Genomic DNA, 18,608 nt, shown 5'->3' on the forward strand with positions numbered 1-18,608 from the left:
TTATCTCCCTTCTCTGTCCCATTCAGGTGCGTTAGGAAACACGGAGTCAAACGCCTGTCTTAATTCTTAACCCACCACTGAGAGTAAGTTAAGGCTGAGAATCCTTACTCCAGTTTGTCTTTGCACATTGACTGTTCTGATACCATTTAAAGATCAGAGACCCCTTACGAGTTGCACTTTGGTTGATCAAAAAGAAGGCATTTAAAATATGAAAAATATGCCTGACCTGACAATGTAATTCTATTTAAGAAACAGAAAGTGTGCTGTATAATATATGCAGACACCTCTGTCATGAAGCCTCATGGGGTTTCACACCCAATTATCTGTGACCACCTCTGGTTACCATAGCAATTCTCTCTTAATTAGAAATTCACCCTCAGCTCATGGCCTATCTGTGCTAAAGCATGAAATTCTGCTACACACTTGGGTATTTTATTTATTTGTTTATATATTGACTGTAATTTACTGTGTCAAATGACTCTATATGCAGTAGTACTCTGGATTTTTGACTCAAACATTGATTACAATTGTAATTCTTCAATGTGTTCTTGACCCACTTTCAGTCTGTGTATAAGGGGCAGGCCACACCAGGAGAGAGGGCAGTGATGCTGAAGGTGTTAATATATGAAATAATATGGTCAGTAAGGTGGAAGCAGCTCTCTGTCTGCTGCTCAAGAGGAAGGACACTGTGAAACTTTCCGCCCGCATTCAGGCTCAAGTTAGTTTTATAACATTTTCAAAAGGAAGGCGTCTCAGCCCATATAGAAGTATTTGATAATGTGTGAAGCTGGCTAGATTTGTGATCATAAGGTGGACAAAAACCACCACAGGGTGTTTTGGTGACAGATGTAAGAGATTTATTCCTGCTCTTAGAAAAGTAAGATGAGGGGAATGAGAATAACTTACATGCAATGTAAGAGGGCAATTCTAAAAGTTGGGCATCGTATCAATGCTTGGGGCACAAGCTCAAAAGCAAAGGGTATGATCCTAAACACTCCCTCTTGTAATCCTGAGGAGAGCAGAGACTCGTAATTCTTGGAGTCCAGACCAAAACCATAGTATCAAAAATCTCTGTGGTTTCTAATGTAAGTATAGAGCCTCAAAGTACAAACAACTCTTTCTGAAATAAACAAATCCCCAAACAAAATGCTACAGCACAGATCAGTTCCTTCAAGGGAACAGGACAAGAATAGAACATGATTCAGAAATGTACTCAGATAGTACATTTGTAGGACCAATATAAGAACTTCCGAAGCAGAATAGAACAGAAAAGTAAAGGAGAAACCAGAAGGGACTCATGCATTGCAAGGTCCAGAGAGATTGGTTTCGAATGTTTGTTGCAACATCCAAGGACTCCAATCTGGAGTTCTTGGGCTGCAAGAGGTTTAGGACTGTACTTTGAAAATTTGACATAAAATATGAGAGAACTGAGAGAAAGAACATGAAACATTCAGCTTAAAACAGAAGGTTACCCCATCTGCTATCTTTCACAAAGATCTCTATTACAGGCCCTGAGATATGAGAGAGGCTTTAGCATTTATGTAAACTCATCAGCCAGGTTGGAGGGCAATGCCATGTGGAGAAATTGCCACTTACTGTGTTCTATGAAGCTCATATAAATTCTAATATATCTTACTAATATGTATCATGCTGAGGAGCACAAGCAAAAGTAGTCTTACCTTCTGCCATATATTGCACCATGTCTCCAGATTCTCATGTAATACAGTTTTTTGGTTACTGCTCACAAATGCCAATGTTACATATGAGCAGGACCAGACAAAACACAGCAGAAGAAATCCAAACCAATTTCAGCTTCGTGGTCATGATGTGGATGTTAGGAGATGTCAGCCAGGTGACAGCTGAGCTCTGTCAACTTTTATTTTTTTATTTAGTGCTTCTCCCAGCTTAGTCAAATACTAGATTCTGAACTGATATGCAGTTGTTATTTTTTTCCTGAACATGCCTGGCATAGACAGAAATGGTGTTTTTAATTTAATCTGTCTGAAAACATTCTTTAAATGAGTAATAAATAGTTCTTAAGAAGCACAAGTAAGTTGGGCAATTGGCATGTATCTTTAATTACAATTTTAGCCTTAATAATTATTCTTGAGTCAGCTGTACAGCATTATTACCATAATCAAACCTGCCCATTTTAAAATCCAATGTCATAGTGCAATTGATTAAGGTAAAATGAATCCAGCAGTAAAGGTAAAATTGATTAAGGTAAAAAAAATCCAGCAGTAAAAGCTTCAGTGACTGCTCAGGAGAGCAGTCAGCATGCATACATATACGTTTGCCAACATTCTCAATATAAACTAAATGACTCGTTATATGGTATCTTTGTTGTGCCTGGATTCTGATTTTCTATGAGTAATGCCTTAATTTACTGAAATAGAATAAGATGAGTAAGAGAGTCAAATCATAGGGAAAAAAGTCTGCAAGCTGCGTAAGGTCCAACACAGTTACAGAGGAGGATTATTCAACTTTTCTGTGCTCTTTATTCACTCTGAATTCAATATCAGAACCCTCCTGCCACTGGATATCTTCTGCAGGCAGGAGTTTTATAAAAACCTCATGAAGAACCAAGGTCAACCTTTATTACTGCATAGACCATAACAGTTTTCTTTCTGATTAACATTTTCTATTGAATTTGGATTCATCCGTAACTGCAAAATTGCATCCCATGTAACACTGTAAAGGCACATAGCACGTCTATGTAATGAAGGGGATAAAAGCAGTTTTCTATTACCACCACATTAAGTTGGGATTGGATTTTGCATTATGAGTTATCATCTTATTTTACATATTGCTAAAGAGAATGTAATGTTCCATTTAGATGTAACTGAGCTGGAATGTGAGAGAATTTCAAGCATTTGTATAAGGAAAAGAGGAGGGAGCACATCTGACATGTTTAGATTTTTAGGTTGCCTTCAATGTATAGCATCCTACAATTATCATACAGATGTTTTTCACTCAGAGGTAAAAACTGTGCAGTACATTTGACTATAGCTGCCATCAGGAATAGTTTGAAAAATCCTTAATTGCAGCACTAAGAAAATGAAATAGCAACAATGTCCTGCAGAGAAGTGTCAAACCTGATAATTCTCTGGCTGTGCAAGGGGCGACCACATACTGATACAGTTCTAAAAGTATAAAGCCATACTAAAGTGATATATTCTTAAGGCTGAAGCTTTTCCTCAAGACTCATTCTTTTTAAATTCTTTAGAGTAAAAGGATACTAAAGAATTTATCTACTCAATATCAGAACTAATGGATAAATGGCAATGCTGAAGTTGTAGTTTTATAGCATTTAGTTCAAGATAAGCTACAGTGAAAAGTAATATTTTTAAAATAACAGTTAACAATTTACCTTTGCTCTGATTTGTAAAATCTTTGTCTATTTGTGTTTCAACTATTCATTGTTATGTAACTGTTCCCCATGGCCCATGGAAATCAGGTTCAGTCTGAGGTTAAATGGTACCTTGTCAAAGCAGGGATGTGACCCAGGATGAACGAATCGTATGACTCCATTTGTTTTCCCGCTTTGTAAATCTTTTGCCTCTGCATACATGGATACGTAGGAAGAGGAGAGCAGATGTGAGGGAAAGGTCAGGGATGCTGTGAAGTCTTTGAGGCTTTACTTTTACTTCTGAGATTTAGATGCCTCCTTAGTGCAGATACATGAAAACATTCCTCAGTGAACATTGGTGATGTTTATTTTTAGCAAAGTATACACCAGGAAAGAAGGGAAAGTACAGACCAGGTAGCATGCACATATCAAATGCAAATGCATCCAAATCCAGTGTTGACCCACTGTCAGTGTAATATTCAACTAACAAGAAGATTCCCTCACATATAGACATATTTTCTATATCCATATCAAAGAACTGAATATCTGAAACTGCTAAACTGAAACAGTTTGTGTTTCTGTGTGGGTATGCAGTTTTAGTAAATCCAAATTACAAAGTTTTGCCAGCACACTGGAGAACAGAGAATTGCTTCTTTGTGGCTGCACATCTTTTGTTAGATTTTAGTGTAGAAAATGGTTACAAGTTTGACATTATAACAAAGAATAATCCTATGAACAGTTCAAGTTATTATGTTCTATTAGCTATAAACAAGGGATAAACTGTGATAATTTTCCCATTAGAGGTGGTTAGTTGAGGCTGTAATGGAGTACACAGTATTTTAGAATCAATGCCACCATAGATGAACTGTACCTTCTATTGAGAGACATTGAGAAGGATTCCCAGAACTTGGTTTCTCCACATATGCCACATTCCGATGACAAACACCCAGGAAACTCTATCCACGGGCTGAGCTTACAGCTCTTCCCCACAGGTAAAGGAAACCAGCCAGAGTTGCTTTGTCTAACCTGTAGGTTAGAGCTTTACAAGGACATCCAATTAAAGGAAGAAAGTAAAAAAAGCCATGCAATTGGTTACCTTTATTCTGATGTTCAAAATGTTTCCCAGAGTCAAAGTTTATTTTCCTGTTTCCATGTGTGTGTTTTAGACTTGTTTTTCTATGTCTGGCAAACACAGGTGCCAACTGATCATTTTGGAACTGGATATTGTCTAATGCTTTTCTCGCTCTGGTGTCAGGTTTGTACTTACTGTACTCACATTTTCTTCTGTTTCAGCCTGGCGTTACACAGCTTGGAAAGCAATTTGTCTGGGCTGCTGGCTGGCTGAGCAGTGCATGTGGTGCGTGCTTGATGGCTGGCAAGTTGGCAAGTCATCTCAAGGATACCTGTTCTGCAAGGAAACAGAAAAAGTTGTTGTTAGTGTATCCTTTGAAAGGAAGGCTGGTACCAGCCAGATGTTTGCATGGTGCTGTCTCTTTGTGGTAGTGCAAGAACTCAAAATGGGGCTCACTCCTGTACAGTGAGTAAGAGAGACACTGCCATGGACTACAGCTGCACATAGGCAGTTGGGCAGACACTGTTTAGGAAGGAAGAGGAAAAGGATATTAGGTGGGTAAGGCATGGAACAGATGACATAGAGCTCAAAGTTCATAAAATAAGGTAATTCCAAACCCATCCCTTCAAGAGTATGTTAATTATCTTATAAGCCAATTTTCCTTTTTACTCTCAAGGAAACAGCACATTTTTATGGATGGAGAGGAGTCTAGTTGTGACCTAATGTAAGCTGAAATACACATGAGAGTAAGCTTGAACAATCCAGAAACATTTAAATGGAGATGGTTAAGTGGGGAAGAGCCACATTTGTTGCCCAGGTGATGTTCCCTTGTTTGCAGATCAGAGATCTCATTACAGTCAATTAGTAAAAGGATGGAAATGAGAACAAACAACTTTCACTATTCTTTTTTGTAACAAAGTTGTGCCTGAGAAAAAAGAAATTGACTTCCACGGGTGAAACCTGTGCAAACATATTTCTCCTTCATTAGGCCACTGGTAGAAAGGAATTCCAAGGTATTTCCAAGGAGTTTTTAAGAGCTCATGTTCTGAGGCAAAGCACACCTCACTTTGAGTGGTTACATACACCCTGTACTGCATGGCAGCAGACATGAATGGCATGAAAAAATGTAATTCAGGGAGAAAAGGTGTTTATTCAGCAGTCATACAATTCCAGCGTGGAAGCCACTGGCATAAACAAATGAAAGCAATTTATGTATGTACATAAAGAACATAGTCTGAAATTCCCATTTGTTAAGTGGTATAATATACTACAGAGGCTTTTTTGTGTGAAAGAAAGGCATCAGGAGCAATTCTGAAACATATAAAGCTGACTGATTGTCTATAATGTTCCCCCAAAAAGAGCCATGTGAGAAAACAAGGCATCAGTAAAGGGTATTGTAAAATATATTAAAGCAGCATTCTAACAGAAAACCTGTTGTGTGTTTAGTCCAGTATTTACAAAAGAACTTATGCTCCAGAATTACATTCAAGCAGTAAAACTTTGGGACTTCATTGTTTCCCACTATTCTTAAAGAAGTAATCTTTCTAATTTAAGATACATTAAACCCCTTCAAAATAAAGTTATTCAAGCAGTGATTATTCAGATAGTGAGTTATACTCGAAAGCATTTGTAAGCAGTTGCTCACTGTGTGAAGCAAACACTTTCATTCAGCATGAGAAATGGATGCTTTCCCTCAAGAACTACATAAAGATAAAATCAGGAAGTGCCACCTACCTTTCATCTATTTTTTGTATTCCCCAGGTCACCTTATTAACATAAATAAAACAGGACTAGTTCTTGGTGGAGATTTATAAAAGTAAGCCTCATTATTTATTTCTTAAGGTATTGGTGAACAGCACAGATAATGTTTCTGCTTGAGACTCTTGCATTTTTGTATTAAGCAAAATGGCCTATTTAATTTTGAGACAAGTTTTCAGCAAGTAAAATAAATGCATTCACCATTGTGTAAATTCTGTAAGACTCAAACTTCTCACAGAAATAAAAGTCCATATTGTAAAATACAAAATAGATATGTAATAGAAATAGCATAGCTTAAAGTGTTTAGTTTTTAATGTATTGTGAAACACAAATCAGATATATATTGTCCAAGATGTAAGATTTTGTAACTATATTAAGAACTCTAGCTTCATGCCAATAAAGCCTAAATAATAATAAATAATTAATTTTTAGTAAAGCAACATAATCTGTGTATTAATGTTTTACTATAGTAAATGCTTGGAGAGACAAAGGAATGAACTTTTGGTAGGCAAAGATATGGAGACATTACACTTGCAGGCCAGATCTTAGGTCCCCTTGGAGTTCTGATTTTGTAGCCCATTAAGCACATTCTTGGTTTTCAATTTTCCTAAAGAGCAAGGCACATAAACTCAGCCTGAACTTTGAGGTAACACTTTTGTGGTTTCTTCTTCTTTAATTGAGTCATTTCAGTATAGGCTTATCTGGCTGGTGAAGTAATGGATCTGTTTTCAGGCAGGAAGTGAGTAGCTCATGAGTCAGGTTTACCCAGACCCATGTTAGTGCAGTGCTGCCCCTCCTTCCCTCACCCCAAACTGATTTCACATTGTGTGGAGTGAAAGTTGGCCACAGCTGAAAATTAATCACCTACCAGAGACTAAGCCAAGACAAGATGCCAGATTTGATGGCTTTTGTACTGTCAAAAAAAAATCCTGCAAGGGTCTGGAAGCAGCAGGAGTAGCCAAAGTAGAGGAGCCACATCCCTGCCATTTATACTTGAGTTACAACTTGAGTGACAAACTCAGAAAATGCCATGGTTGGGTGACTGAAAAGTGAGCACTAGGAATGCACAGAACAAGAGGAGCATGTTATAATTATGGCTGGTCTGCATAAAAACTGAGAAAAACTACACTGTAGAAGTCAATCAGTCTGTTGTGTAAACCAGAAATCGCCTTGAGCAAGAAAACCTGGAGTAACTTCCACATTAGGGAGCTTAAGCTATAATTTAGCAAAGTTAAAATTCATGTAATCCTATCATCCTTTATAAAACACTGGAATTAATATTGTTTGAGAAAATAAAAAGTTAATCAATATCACACCTACGAAAATTAATACTGTTCACACAAATAAGATCAGCCAAAGGCAGCATGTACATCTTAATCAGGGAACACAAAAGCAAGAGCTCAGGGGGAACCTGGAGTGGTTGTCAAGGAAACAGCTACAAAAACCCCAGTATATGAATTCTGCTGTTAACAAGCAATCAAGGTTCATTAAGACAATACAACTTTTCAAAAGGCAAATTCTGAAAATTAGAACCTCTTCTGAGAATTCCCAGACAACATAAAATTTCGGAAATGTCACATAATTTAGACAAACAGGTGTGATGCAATAAGCAAAAAAACCCTGCAGCATTCTAGATAGCCTGAGCCAGTTGCCACACCTTGCACACAAATTCTGCATATGAGTGGTTGATTTTCCTGAAACAATCTTCACATCCACATGTAAATAAGCACCGATAAGAGTCTGACAGGGACATATTTACTGTAGGTGTTAAATCTGTGCACGGTGCTTGTAAGACAATGTTGAGAGCCAGCACAAGTATTGTACTTTCCCAGTTGTAACAGGCTGGTGGGATGAGGAACTGGCAAAACATTATCAATATGTATATATTTGCTTGGTTTTTGATTTCACGCACATCTTAACTTTCTGCAGATCAATCTGGAATGTCAGACAACTGCCACACATCATATCCTTTTATATCAGATGCCCTTGGGTTTTGGTCCAATCAATTTTTGGTTTCACTGGTGAAAAGCAAATTGAGAGTTCATGAACAAAAATTGAATCTTCAAATTATGTTACTGTCCTGGATATCTGCAGTGTCCAGGGGTCAGCATTAAAGGATGAACTTTGTAAATTGCCCAGTCTAACAAGAAAAAAAGGAAAGTGTCTGGGTTTTTTTCTTCCCCTCCAATTTGCAGCAGGGCAGTATTACAGCAAGTTGAGAAATTCAAAGTGTTATTGATTGCAACATTTTTTTTCTGCCATCTTCTTTGACAGGTATTTTGGAGCAAGGATATTGGTACCTGAAAAGAGTCTTTTAACTGTAGTCAAAAACCAGTTACCTGGGTAATATTACAGCCCCTGAGTGGCCTCCTCTCGGAGCAGCACATGCGTGTGTTATCTCCGTGGCACAGGAGGAAAGGCTGATATGATAAGGAGTAATGCCAGCTTCCCTGACACATTTTGTGTCATCATCCTGAATTTCACTTCCTCTCGGATACCTGTCAACCACCCCACCTCACCTCACGGAGACAGGGCTGAAACCTGAATAGAGCAACAGGAACACAGACCAATCCTGTGCCCGGAGAGAGCACACAGGAGCGGTGTTTAGAAGTCCCTGTTATCAGGCACTCGGATGAGCTCGGAGGCGGTGGCACAGGTGGCATTTGGCTGCAGGGAAGTGACAGAAAGCACAGACAGGTGAGCGCCTTCCAGCGCCGCTCCGCAGGGACCCGAGCACCCTCAGGTGCCTGGAGCAGTCTCACGTGCCCTTCAGCCGCTCTCTTTGCCAGCTGAAATCAAAGTTTTAGGCTTTGCCACAAGCTTTCCTCCCTGCACAAAGCATCTGCCTCCTTTTTGGCAGCGGAGGGGTTTTCTCCTCTGAAAGGTCACCTCCAGCTCCCAGCCGCTACCGCTGGCTGCCGATCAGCTCTGCTGCGGCAACTTTTCCCTATTCATCAATATAAAGTTTTCCCATACTCTCTTCCCGTGGGGTGCCCTCCTCCAGCAACCTTCTGTAAATTAAAACCAGGATGATTTTCCCGTGCTCACCCTGCCGCAGTGAACAGTGAGGGGCAGCGGCTGCCCCCGGTACCCCCGCCTCAGCCGCGACTTCCCCGCCTCAGCCCGAGCCGCGGGAGCCGGCGGCCTCCGCAGGGGATGGGAGCTGCGGCGTCTGCGGTGCCAGCACCTCCAGAAAACACAGGTTGCAGCAGATTCCGAGGCTCCCTCCTCGCAGTGCCTCACAGACGTCGTGGGAGTGTAGGGGTGTGCTCGCGTTTCCGTCACAACCGGCCGGGTGCCGGGCCCGGGTTTGTCTCACGAGCGGCCCGGCGTTGTCCCGGGGTGCCCGGGTTTGTTTCTCACGAGCGGCCCGGCGTTGTCTCGGGGTGCCCGGGTTTGTTTCTCACGAGCGGCCCGGCGTTGTCCCGGGGTGCCCGGGTTTCTCTCAGGAAGGTGTTCCCAGCCTTGGTGGCGGCCGGGTGTGTGTGGACCCCCGGGGGCATCAGTTTCTAGAACCGCCTGAGGGCTCAGCCCTGAGGCCCTGCCCTGACGTGCCCTGCCCGCCTCCCCTGACCTTCCCTGGCACGGAGGATCGTAGTAGGAATAATATTTTAAACCACAGCTTTTAGCCCTAACTTTTGTGCTGCCCGCGGGTGACCTCACCAAGGTTACAGGGCTCTCCGGGGAGAACACGCTGTGGGCAGCAGTGAGCTGCCTTGTCGCCAGCGTGCCGCGGCTGGCCGGGGTGGCTGACGGCTGAGCAGAAAGGCAGCAGATGTTTAATGTCTGTCTGCGAAATGCGAAATGCCACGAGGCTCTTCATTGCTCAGCCCTTTACGGTATTTCCCTTATGGCTGCCTCGCTTCTTTTGTTCTTCCTTGGCAAGCAAAACGAGGAAAGAACTCGTGAATTAATAGAGGAGGAGGTGTCAAAATTTAAATGATTTTTTTCTTGCTAGTATATACTCAGATTGCAACACTTGTCAGTGAGGAAAGTAATATAGTTACTCATAAAAGAGAAATCCGGAGACTTTTAATGTGAGAATCGGTGAGGCAGAAGGTTCTGGAGGAAACCTGCCTTTTCCCCCACCTCAGGAAGGTCAATAGTTAACCTTTGTCCCAAGGGGTGTGAGTCCTTTGCTCTCACCATTAATGTCATTAGCTCATTTGGCAAATGGTTCACTTCTTTTTACAAAATATATAACAAAAATACTTCAATTAACTTCAAAATTGATTTTTGAAACTTAAAATCACAGCTCATTTCTAAGCAGGTATTTGTGCTATAGATGAAAACCCTCAAAAAGCCTGGAGACCAGAAACTTTTTAGCTCTTCAAAATTAAGCTAGAAACCTTTGTACTTTCTCTGTTCAGTTCATGTTATAGACTTGATGATCTTTTGTCTTTGAGTATATTCGTTTCTCCCTTGGTACTTTACTTCAGCAGCACTCACCAGGCAAATTAATCTAAAATGAAGTTTACAACCATGTATCTGAAGTTTCCAGGCCTCAGAAGGACTTGATTTGTGTAATGGGAGAGGATTTAATTCAGCTGTAATTTTTCATGCAAGTTTGAGTAGCAGTCCTTCATAATTCTTTAGCCAATTACATCTAACTGCTCACAGATTATGTACTGTATGTGGTTTCAGCTAATTGTACAGCCCCCCATCAAACTGGTGAATACAATTGTCCTCAACTTTTGATAGACTATAGAAGGACAAACAGATATGAATAACTTTCCTGGAATGACAGATGGGACTGCAGCAAGAGACTGCCCATTATATTTCAGTTGCACTGATATGTTATGGATCAGCATTACAAAATAAGCCCATTAACTCTGTGGAGAAAGAGGAAGTCATTGGCAGAGCAAGGAAAAGAATTTATGAATACCATTTCCTAATCCTTCAGTCTAAACACTAAACCCTGTTGTCATTAAGAACTCAAAAATAGAGAATATTGTAATTCCTAAACTGTGATTGTGCATTTTTATTCAAGGTTTACCTCACATATTGTAATGTATTATGGAAGGTGTCAACAAAGCAGAATTTCTTAAAGGAATGACAATCTATCATGCAAAGGCTGCTTTATTTACAGTGCTTGTGACTCAGTGGACTGATGATACTGTCACTTCTTGGAAATTCTAACTGGAAGAGGCTACGAATAAACCAAGTCTCCATCTTGCCATTCATATGCAAGGAATGTGCTATCTGATAAGGGGAAATTATATAACTGTGTAAGCACAGCATTTTTTATGCATCCCTGGAAGCAGTTTTGCCCCCTATTGTTCTCTTTACGGGGCAAGTGAAATGTGCATCAGATACAGGTGCATGTTTAGGCTATACTTTTCTATAGGAGAAACATGACCCTGACCATCTTTCATTGTGAAGGGTTTTGGACAAGCTCTGCATTTGAAAAAAGAACAGGTGTGAAGTGAATGAAAAATAATGTCTAGACTATGAGGAGTTAATTCATTAGTTCTCAAAACATGGAATAGAAATTGATTCTCAAAACATGGAGCAGAACTCTCCAGCATGTGCTGCAAAGTGGTCTAGAAAGTCTTTCATGGCTTGATCTGCAGCATAATAGCTGTAGAGCAAGAAAATCCTGTGTGGTTCAGGTTCATGGTGTCTGTTATAATTGGTGATTAAAAAACCCCAAACAAACAAACAAACAAACAAGAATACTCAATTATTGTGCTAATTAGTGTAGGGCATACTGCAAACCACCAAGATAACTATGGCTGGTTTAGTTAAGAAAAATGTGGTAAGCATATAGAAAAATTAGATAGAGAGAGAACCTTGCAAAACCCTAAATACTGCATTAAAAATATATAAAGTGAGTCCAGTATTGGCATTCACTGCTTTTAGAGGTGGGAGGATAATTCATCCATTAGGATTCAAGGAGCAGAGGCAGTCACAGGCCATATTTTCTCATTGAGTATTGATGGGCTGTATTTGTACACATTGGTTGGGAGTGTTTTGGATCATTATAGCTATGCCTCTTGTGAAGTGTAGGTGTTTGCATTCCTGACTCGCACAGAGCTGCGAGGGCTTGGAAAAAACTGTCTCTGAGCTGGTGTTGAATGTGCGTGTGTGGGGCTTTCTTTAGCAGAACCAGGAATCTTTGCCAAGCGCTCGGGTAATGAATGAACTTGCTGAAAGCAGAGGATGTAAAGGTTAAATAGAAGAAGGAAGGTAGATCAGGGCATCTTTCTTGAAGGTTAACTGTAGGGGAGTTCAGGGATTCAAGCATTAATCATTGGGTTCTGAGCATGTTTATCATAGGCAGTTATTGGGTACATCACTGCTACCTTTGAAGTGCTATGTCTTCTCTCCTCCTTCACAATAACCCAGGACTGGATGCCAGTTCTCTTCCTTGTTCTCCTGTTTGAAAAGAAAGATTGTGCCTTTCCTATGAAGATCATGAAAAGGGTAATTTTCCCCTCTGGCTTTCCTTCTGTACCATTAAAGTAGAGATACTGGGATGACTCCTCTAGAAGACACAGCTCCACCTCTTATTGCCATTCTTTCTATACATAGAAAATCTACTTTTCTGTTTCTCTGGGAGCTTGGGGAGATTTCTTTAGCATTTGAAAATGAAGCATCATTTTCTTTTCCACGTGAGAGTGCCCAACCTGATCTGGCTACAGTAGGAAGGAGGAAGTGCTATAAAACACTCAGACATGGCATCATAGCCTCTTGATGGATGTTTCCCATGTCAACAACACAATTTGAGACCATTGCCTGAACCCCAGGTATGAATGATTTCATACTTTCAGAGTGACTTGTGAGATTAGTTCTAAAGTCACTTGGTATGAATTTTAAAAAGATAGGGCATGAACAGAAGCAGACTTGCTGTCCTTTGTCTTTTTATATCAGAAAAACCTCTATAAGTAGACCATGGAGAACAGGAATTGTAATGAAATTTGGTGGGTTTTCCAGTTTCTTTAGCTTTTATATTTATTGAGGTGATTCTTATTGGATAAGTCTCTACATAATCATCCTTTTGTAGGGTTTATCTTCCATGTGTTTGGAGTCAGTGTGAGTGGTTTCACAAATATGTCTGGTGTTACCTTTGGACACCACATTTCTTAGACTTTTCATTCTTGCTGTGGTTACTTGGTCATTTTGATGTCTCCTTACACTGGCAATATTTCCAAGCAGTTCTGGAATAGCTAATGCTAGTGATTTAATTCTGACACTGTTGGTAATGGACACTTAGTTTAGATATATGATTTAATAATAAAGCTGCAGAACAGAGAAGTTCACATATGATTTCTTTTAAAAGAAGCTCTGGTCTTTATAGGGTTTTTGCAAAACATGTACACACTTCCAAATATTAGGTTTTCAGCTGTACAGGGTAGCAGGCTTGCCATTAGCTCTGTTTTCTTGTTTTGCAACAGTAAATAGCAAACTAACTATTAAACTGGAAATGGCAAACAAAAATTGTAAAGGGAGAATATGTGGTGCCAGCTCTGGCTTCTGGGGCAGTAGAAGGAAAAAGGGAAAGAAATAAAATATCCAGATTTCCCAGATTTTTATTTTCCCTTCTTGTCCATATGAATGTATTGTAGGATGTAAATCTATTACTATTATTCCTTTGTCTTTCCAGCTGCCTTGCTTTTTATGACATATGCTGGATTCAAATTTAGACTAAGTTTTGTGACTTCTCTAATCTTTTATTTCAGATTTGCATAAAAACGGTAAATATACAGCCCCAAAAGGAATGCAAATATTACATCTATGTCATAATTAGCATTAAGACATTTAAGAAAAATGGAAAAGGGATTTACGGTTTTGCTATATGAAAAAGCTGTTTATCATTATAGATCTTCATTGAAAGTTGTTGTCAGCTGAGTGGTGTTTTTGGAAATTGCACATTAGAGATGAAAGGAAATACACCTCCCTTTTGTCATAAGCTTTCCTTATGACAACAGTGAATTGTCTTGCTCTGTACTGTAGTCTGCTAAGATATCAAATTGGATTTGCTTATTCATCTGTGTGGCAGTTACACTGTGAAGTGTTTCCATCCATTTCACAGAGCCATTAGTAATAACAAAGTGTTGATATATTCAATACTACAAGACAGACTGTCTTACAGTTCCTGTTCTCAGGATGGTGTAGGGTCTGGGAGACTCTTGAAGTGTTCTTAACATTATTTCCATATTCTTTAAATGCGTTGCAAGACTTACTTGGGTTTTAAAAATAAAGAATCTCATCCTCAAGAAACTTAATGTTTTCTTGCAAATTTATTTTAAGATGAAGTGATAAAAATTAGGTGCCTCCTTCAACGAATTTCATTTCAGTTAAAAAAAAAAAAATCTTACAAGAATTATCTTTTGATAGGCTTTTCCCCTGTGCTTGCTGGCTTACAGAAATCTGAGTAGATCTGGTTATCCTATGAGGATTGTGTTTCATGTCTTAGACTTTCCGAGCTGCTTACTGCCTGCAATGGACCTTTCAGACTTTGCATCTTGTAGTATTTTTGTGGTGAAACTGTACTGGAAGAATATTCCTGCAAGATACATTTCTTTTATGCAACTTCAGTACGTGCTCAGTGGTGAGCATGCTAAATTAATTTGGTTGCTTAGATCCACCACCTGGGGTGGATAATGAAACCCTACTGTGTGGAAGAGAGGCAATAACAGTGCACTGTTTGTCAGTCCTCAGTCCATTCCTTGGGAGTTCTGGTGTTGATCATAACACCAATAACAGTAAAAATGCGCAGACAATCTTGTTGGGTGACTGCACAGTAGCATCCCTGGAGTCCTTGTTTTCTGTTTGTGCCGTTGAAATCTCTTTTCTCATGGCATTGTGTTGGGTTTTGAATGCGAGACTCTTATGCTGTACTGTCCCTGTGTTTTTCTAAAGTATCTGCATGCAGTCCCCCTCTGCTAAGTGAATTCTTATGGGGGAAATGGCTCCACTGTTTACTGAACTCCAACTGTTGAATTTTTCTGGAAAATGTCTTTGATATGTAGCAGGGTTTTCCTATAGCAGCTACACAAGCTCTGCCTCGGTGCAAGGGTAGGGAGAGAAGCTTTCCATTGGTATCTTTGTGTTACCTGCAAGCTTCCTGTTGACCTTTTTCTCCTCTGGGGTGGAAAGGGACCAGCTGCATCTGTTAGGTTGATGACACATCTTGGCTGCTGTAGATGGGGGAACAGGATCTGCCCTAGGAGCATATGTGTGAAAGGTGATACAGTCTCGTGCCCAATCTTTGTGCAGACTGCTTTGCCATTTGATGAACATCCAGCCAGTCACTCTTGATAAGTATTGCTGTAAGTGACCTAGAATTTTGGTTTTTTTCATTTCTTTTCCTTTTATAATCAGGCAGGCAGAAACATTTGCTTTGATCAGCCATCTTTCTATTTTCTTATTCCTTTACCCGCAGGTACCAGCTTTTATCATTTCCCACAGCTCTGTGCATACAAACACTATAAACAAGTAGTAAAGTGTCTGAGTCATCAGATATAGTTCCTCAGGGAGTCTTGCAGAAGAGAAGTAGATCCTGATTTTTGCTGCTGTTGCTGTGCTTCTGTTAAGAGCCCCATGACACTGGTCTGGTACTCATTTATAAGGAAAAAAATTCATAACCAGTTGAAGAAATCAGGAAAATCAGAATATTTGTAATCTTCTGGTGGGTCTTATGTGCCTGCTAAACAACAGATACATGTATAGCAGTAACTCTTTCCCACTGGGTTTTAAAGCAAAAGTGGGAAATAACTGATGTCATTAACAACTACTAAATTTGCATATTTATTATGTTATGCCAATGAAGAGCAGGACTGTGAATAAAGTAATGTTATAACTGGCAAGGGATATTTTTTGGCTGGTGCCCTATGTGGAATCTTATTGCTTTGACAATTGTTGATTTGATGCCTTCCCAAATGCTGCATTTTCAAATAGCTCCTTCCAGGGCAGCCTCCTTAAAGAATTCCCTCGAGATTTGATAGCTCCTGCCATAACACAAATAATGTTTTTGCATCCATTTCTACACAGTGTTCTTTGTATTTGAGAAAGTATCTGAAGTCATACATGGATGAAATATGGAAACATTCAATGAAGGTCCATAAAATTTGTATAGACAATCCTTCTTCCAATCTATTTCTTAAGGTAGCCTTGCAAACTTGTAATGCCTATGTATTCCAGATATTATTTATTATTTCTATTGTTGAAAGAGAATTATTGAGGAGTGAAAAAGAAATCCAGCATTAACCCAATATAATCTTAAAAAAAGTACTTTCTATCTCCAGAAAGCATGGAGACAGATATAGCACGTTGATAAGCACACTAGTGCCGGTGAAATCAGATTTAGCATCAATATCATATGGTCATCAGAATCTGGTGTACTGTAAATTATTAAACGTAATTTTGACAGTTGCTCCCTGCAGCTTGTGGTCTTAAGATGATAAGAGCCTTTAGACAGAAGTCCTTGGCTTGTAATAATTTTATAATGGTGCTGGATGTGCACTGCCTGTGGCAAGGGCACTAACTTAAAAAGAAATCTAGTGAAATCCAGGACAGAGCAATGAGGAAAGAGTAATTAATATATCATAAATGAGATATTTCTGATGTTAGCTGAAATTTATATGTGACAAATGGAGCAAGAACTGAGAGATTTGCTACAGATTTCAAAAACTGCCAGTACTGATATTGCTGTTTCTGGGAGATGCCTACCAAAGGATATGGATTCTACGGTCACCCATTTGTAGTGAACTGATTTTCAAAGGTCAGCACTAATGTGACATCTCCCTGTTTTCAGACTGTTGTGTTGTCCAGGTGGTGTAAAAATTAAAATTATGGTTTGTGTTAGGGAGTTTTAGCAGTACCCTACATGGGACTTTGTAGATTACATGAAGCAAACAAATAATTAAGAAAAAAGACCCTCAGAGCTCTTTCATTTATCTTTTTGCATGTGTGTTTTTTGTTTCTGCAAAATTTATTGGAGAAGAAAGCAAGTCAGAATTTCTTAAGGTTGGCTTAAGGTATACTCTCAGCAGAGTGTGGTTCTAGCTGTAGGAACTTAATATATATAAATTACTTTTTCCCTTGTCTTGACAAAAAGAATTAGCAGACAAATTTTGTTTGTCTATAATATAAGGCTTTCAGAAGATGAAATACATCTCTTTTTTAAATCCATGGATTCATGCATTCTAGAAGTTTAAAACCGTGGATATTCAAAAGCTGTGATCAGTAGATCAGATTGGCATTCTCTTTGAACAAATAAGAAAGATGAGTTTTAATGATATGAATAAAAATAACTTTCTAACAGGTAGATTCTTACAAAATAACCTTGTCCTCATTTGCTACAAAGGACTTCAAGATCTGTTTCAAGTGGAATGGAATTTTTGGAGTAAAATTCCAGGTAGTTGTAGATGTCGGGACTTCTGTTGTTTGTGGGACATTGTGTTCCAGTTTGCCAACTTAAAGACCAGCAAGAAAATGTCTGCAAAATAACATGGCTACCCAGAGTGTGAAACCAGGTCGCTGAACTTCTAATATCATTGTATTTAATAAAAATGGAACAGTGAGTGGAACTGCAATTAGAGGGTGCCAAAGTAAGATTTTATTTTTCATAAATATTTTATGCTGAGTGTCAAGGGAAGAAGAGGTTATGTGTTTATTTCAGCTTAAGTGCATGCTCTGAGCTGGGTCTGGGTAAATGACATCCAGAGGTCTCTTTCAAAATAAAATTTTCTCTGTTTCAGTGGCTGATATATTAACAAGAGCGTCTATATGTATGACGTGTCTGTATGTATGAAACAAAGTGAAATCATGTTTGTTGTATCTTTGCAGACAACAATATGCACAAGTAGGGATTTTGCAGGAATGTTTGTTGCCTCCAGAATATTTCTGTACTTGCACACTGATGTATGAGAACTCATTACTATGGCAGACCAGTTCACGGAGCTCCAGAGAGAACACAGGTAGGCCACACTCCTTGATATAGTTCCCAGCAGCTGTGGTAAGTTGTGCTGACTTTCATTCCTTGGTTCATTTAACCTTCTCAGGGTATTCTCAGGCCATCAGCTCTTTAACAAAGCACATTATTGACATTCATCTGCTTTATTATTCCTTGACCATGAAAGACACTGTCTTGGGCACTTCTGCTCAACTTGCTGATGGGCTTTGCTAAACCCTTCCCTTGTGAGTTGATGTCCATTACAATCCTTGCTTACAGAAGGACTTGTCACAGAGTAGGTGAGTCTGGAATCAAAGTTTTAAGATCACTTATCCTGGACTGAAGCCAGGATCTTGGAGCCTTAGGATTTCTTTTTGTTTCTTTCTATTGAAATTAAGCAAACTGAAGTGGCTCTACTGACTTGAGACTTGCATGCATATGAATATGCTACCCAGCAGCAATGTGAAGGACAGTATAACCAGCTACCACATGACATAGCTCTAAAGGTGGTATATGAATATGAAATTATT

General features: G+C 39.4%; 1 protein-coding gene and 1 long non-coding RNA gene across 2 annotated transcripts in view; one reads left to right on the top strand and one right to left on the bottom strand.

Annotated features, from left to right (window-relative positions):
- Nucleotides 1–6,580, top strand: part of SNX29 (sorting nexin 29) — a 114,627-nt gene extending 108,047 nt beyond the window's left edge. The window contains exon 21 of the mRNA XM_042037345.1: nucleotides 4,643–6,580. Within this exon, the coding sequence (XP_041893279.1) occupies nucleotides 4,643–4,694 (52 nt within the window). The 3' untranslated portion in view covers nucleotides 4,695–6,580. The remainder of the gene's footprint in view (nucleotides 1–4,642) is intronic.
- Nucleotides 4,643–9,915, bottom strand: LOC121668968. Its single transcript, XR_006017581.1, has 2 exons — nucleotides 9,228–9,915; nucleotides 4,643–4,757 (listed from the first exon to the last, which is right to left on the bottom strand). It is a non-coding gene; the product is annotated as an uncharacterized LOC121668968 (long non-coding RNA).
- Between the last annotated feature and the right edge of the window lie 8,693 nt (nucleotides 9,916–18,608).

The sequence above is a fragment of the Corvus kubaryi genome, unplaced genomic scaffold (assembly GCF_017639235.1).
Source record: "Corvus kubaryi isolate FWS band 111438036 unplaced genomic scaffold, C.kubaryi_AGA036_p1.0 37387, whole genome shotgun sequence".
NCBI lineage: Eukaryota > Metazoa > Chordata > Aves > Passeriformes > Corvidae > Corvus > Corvus kubaryi.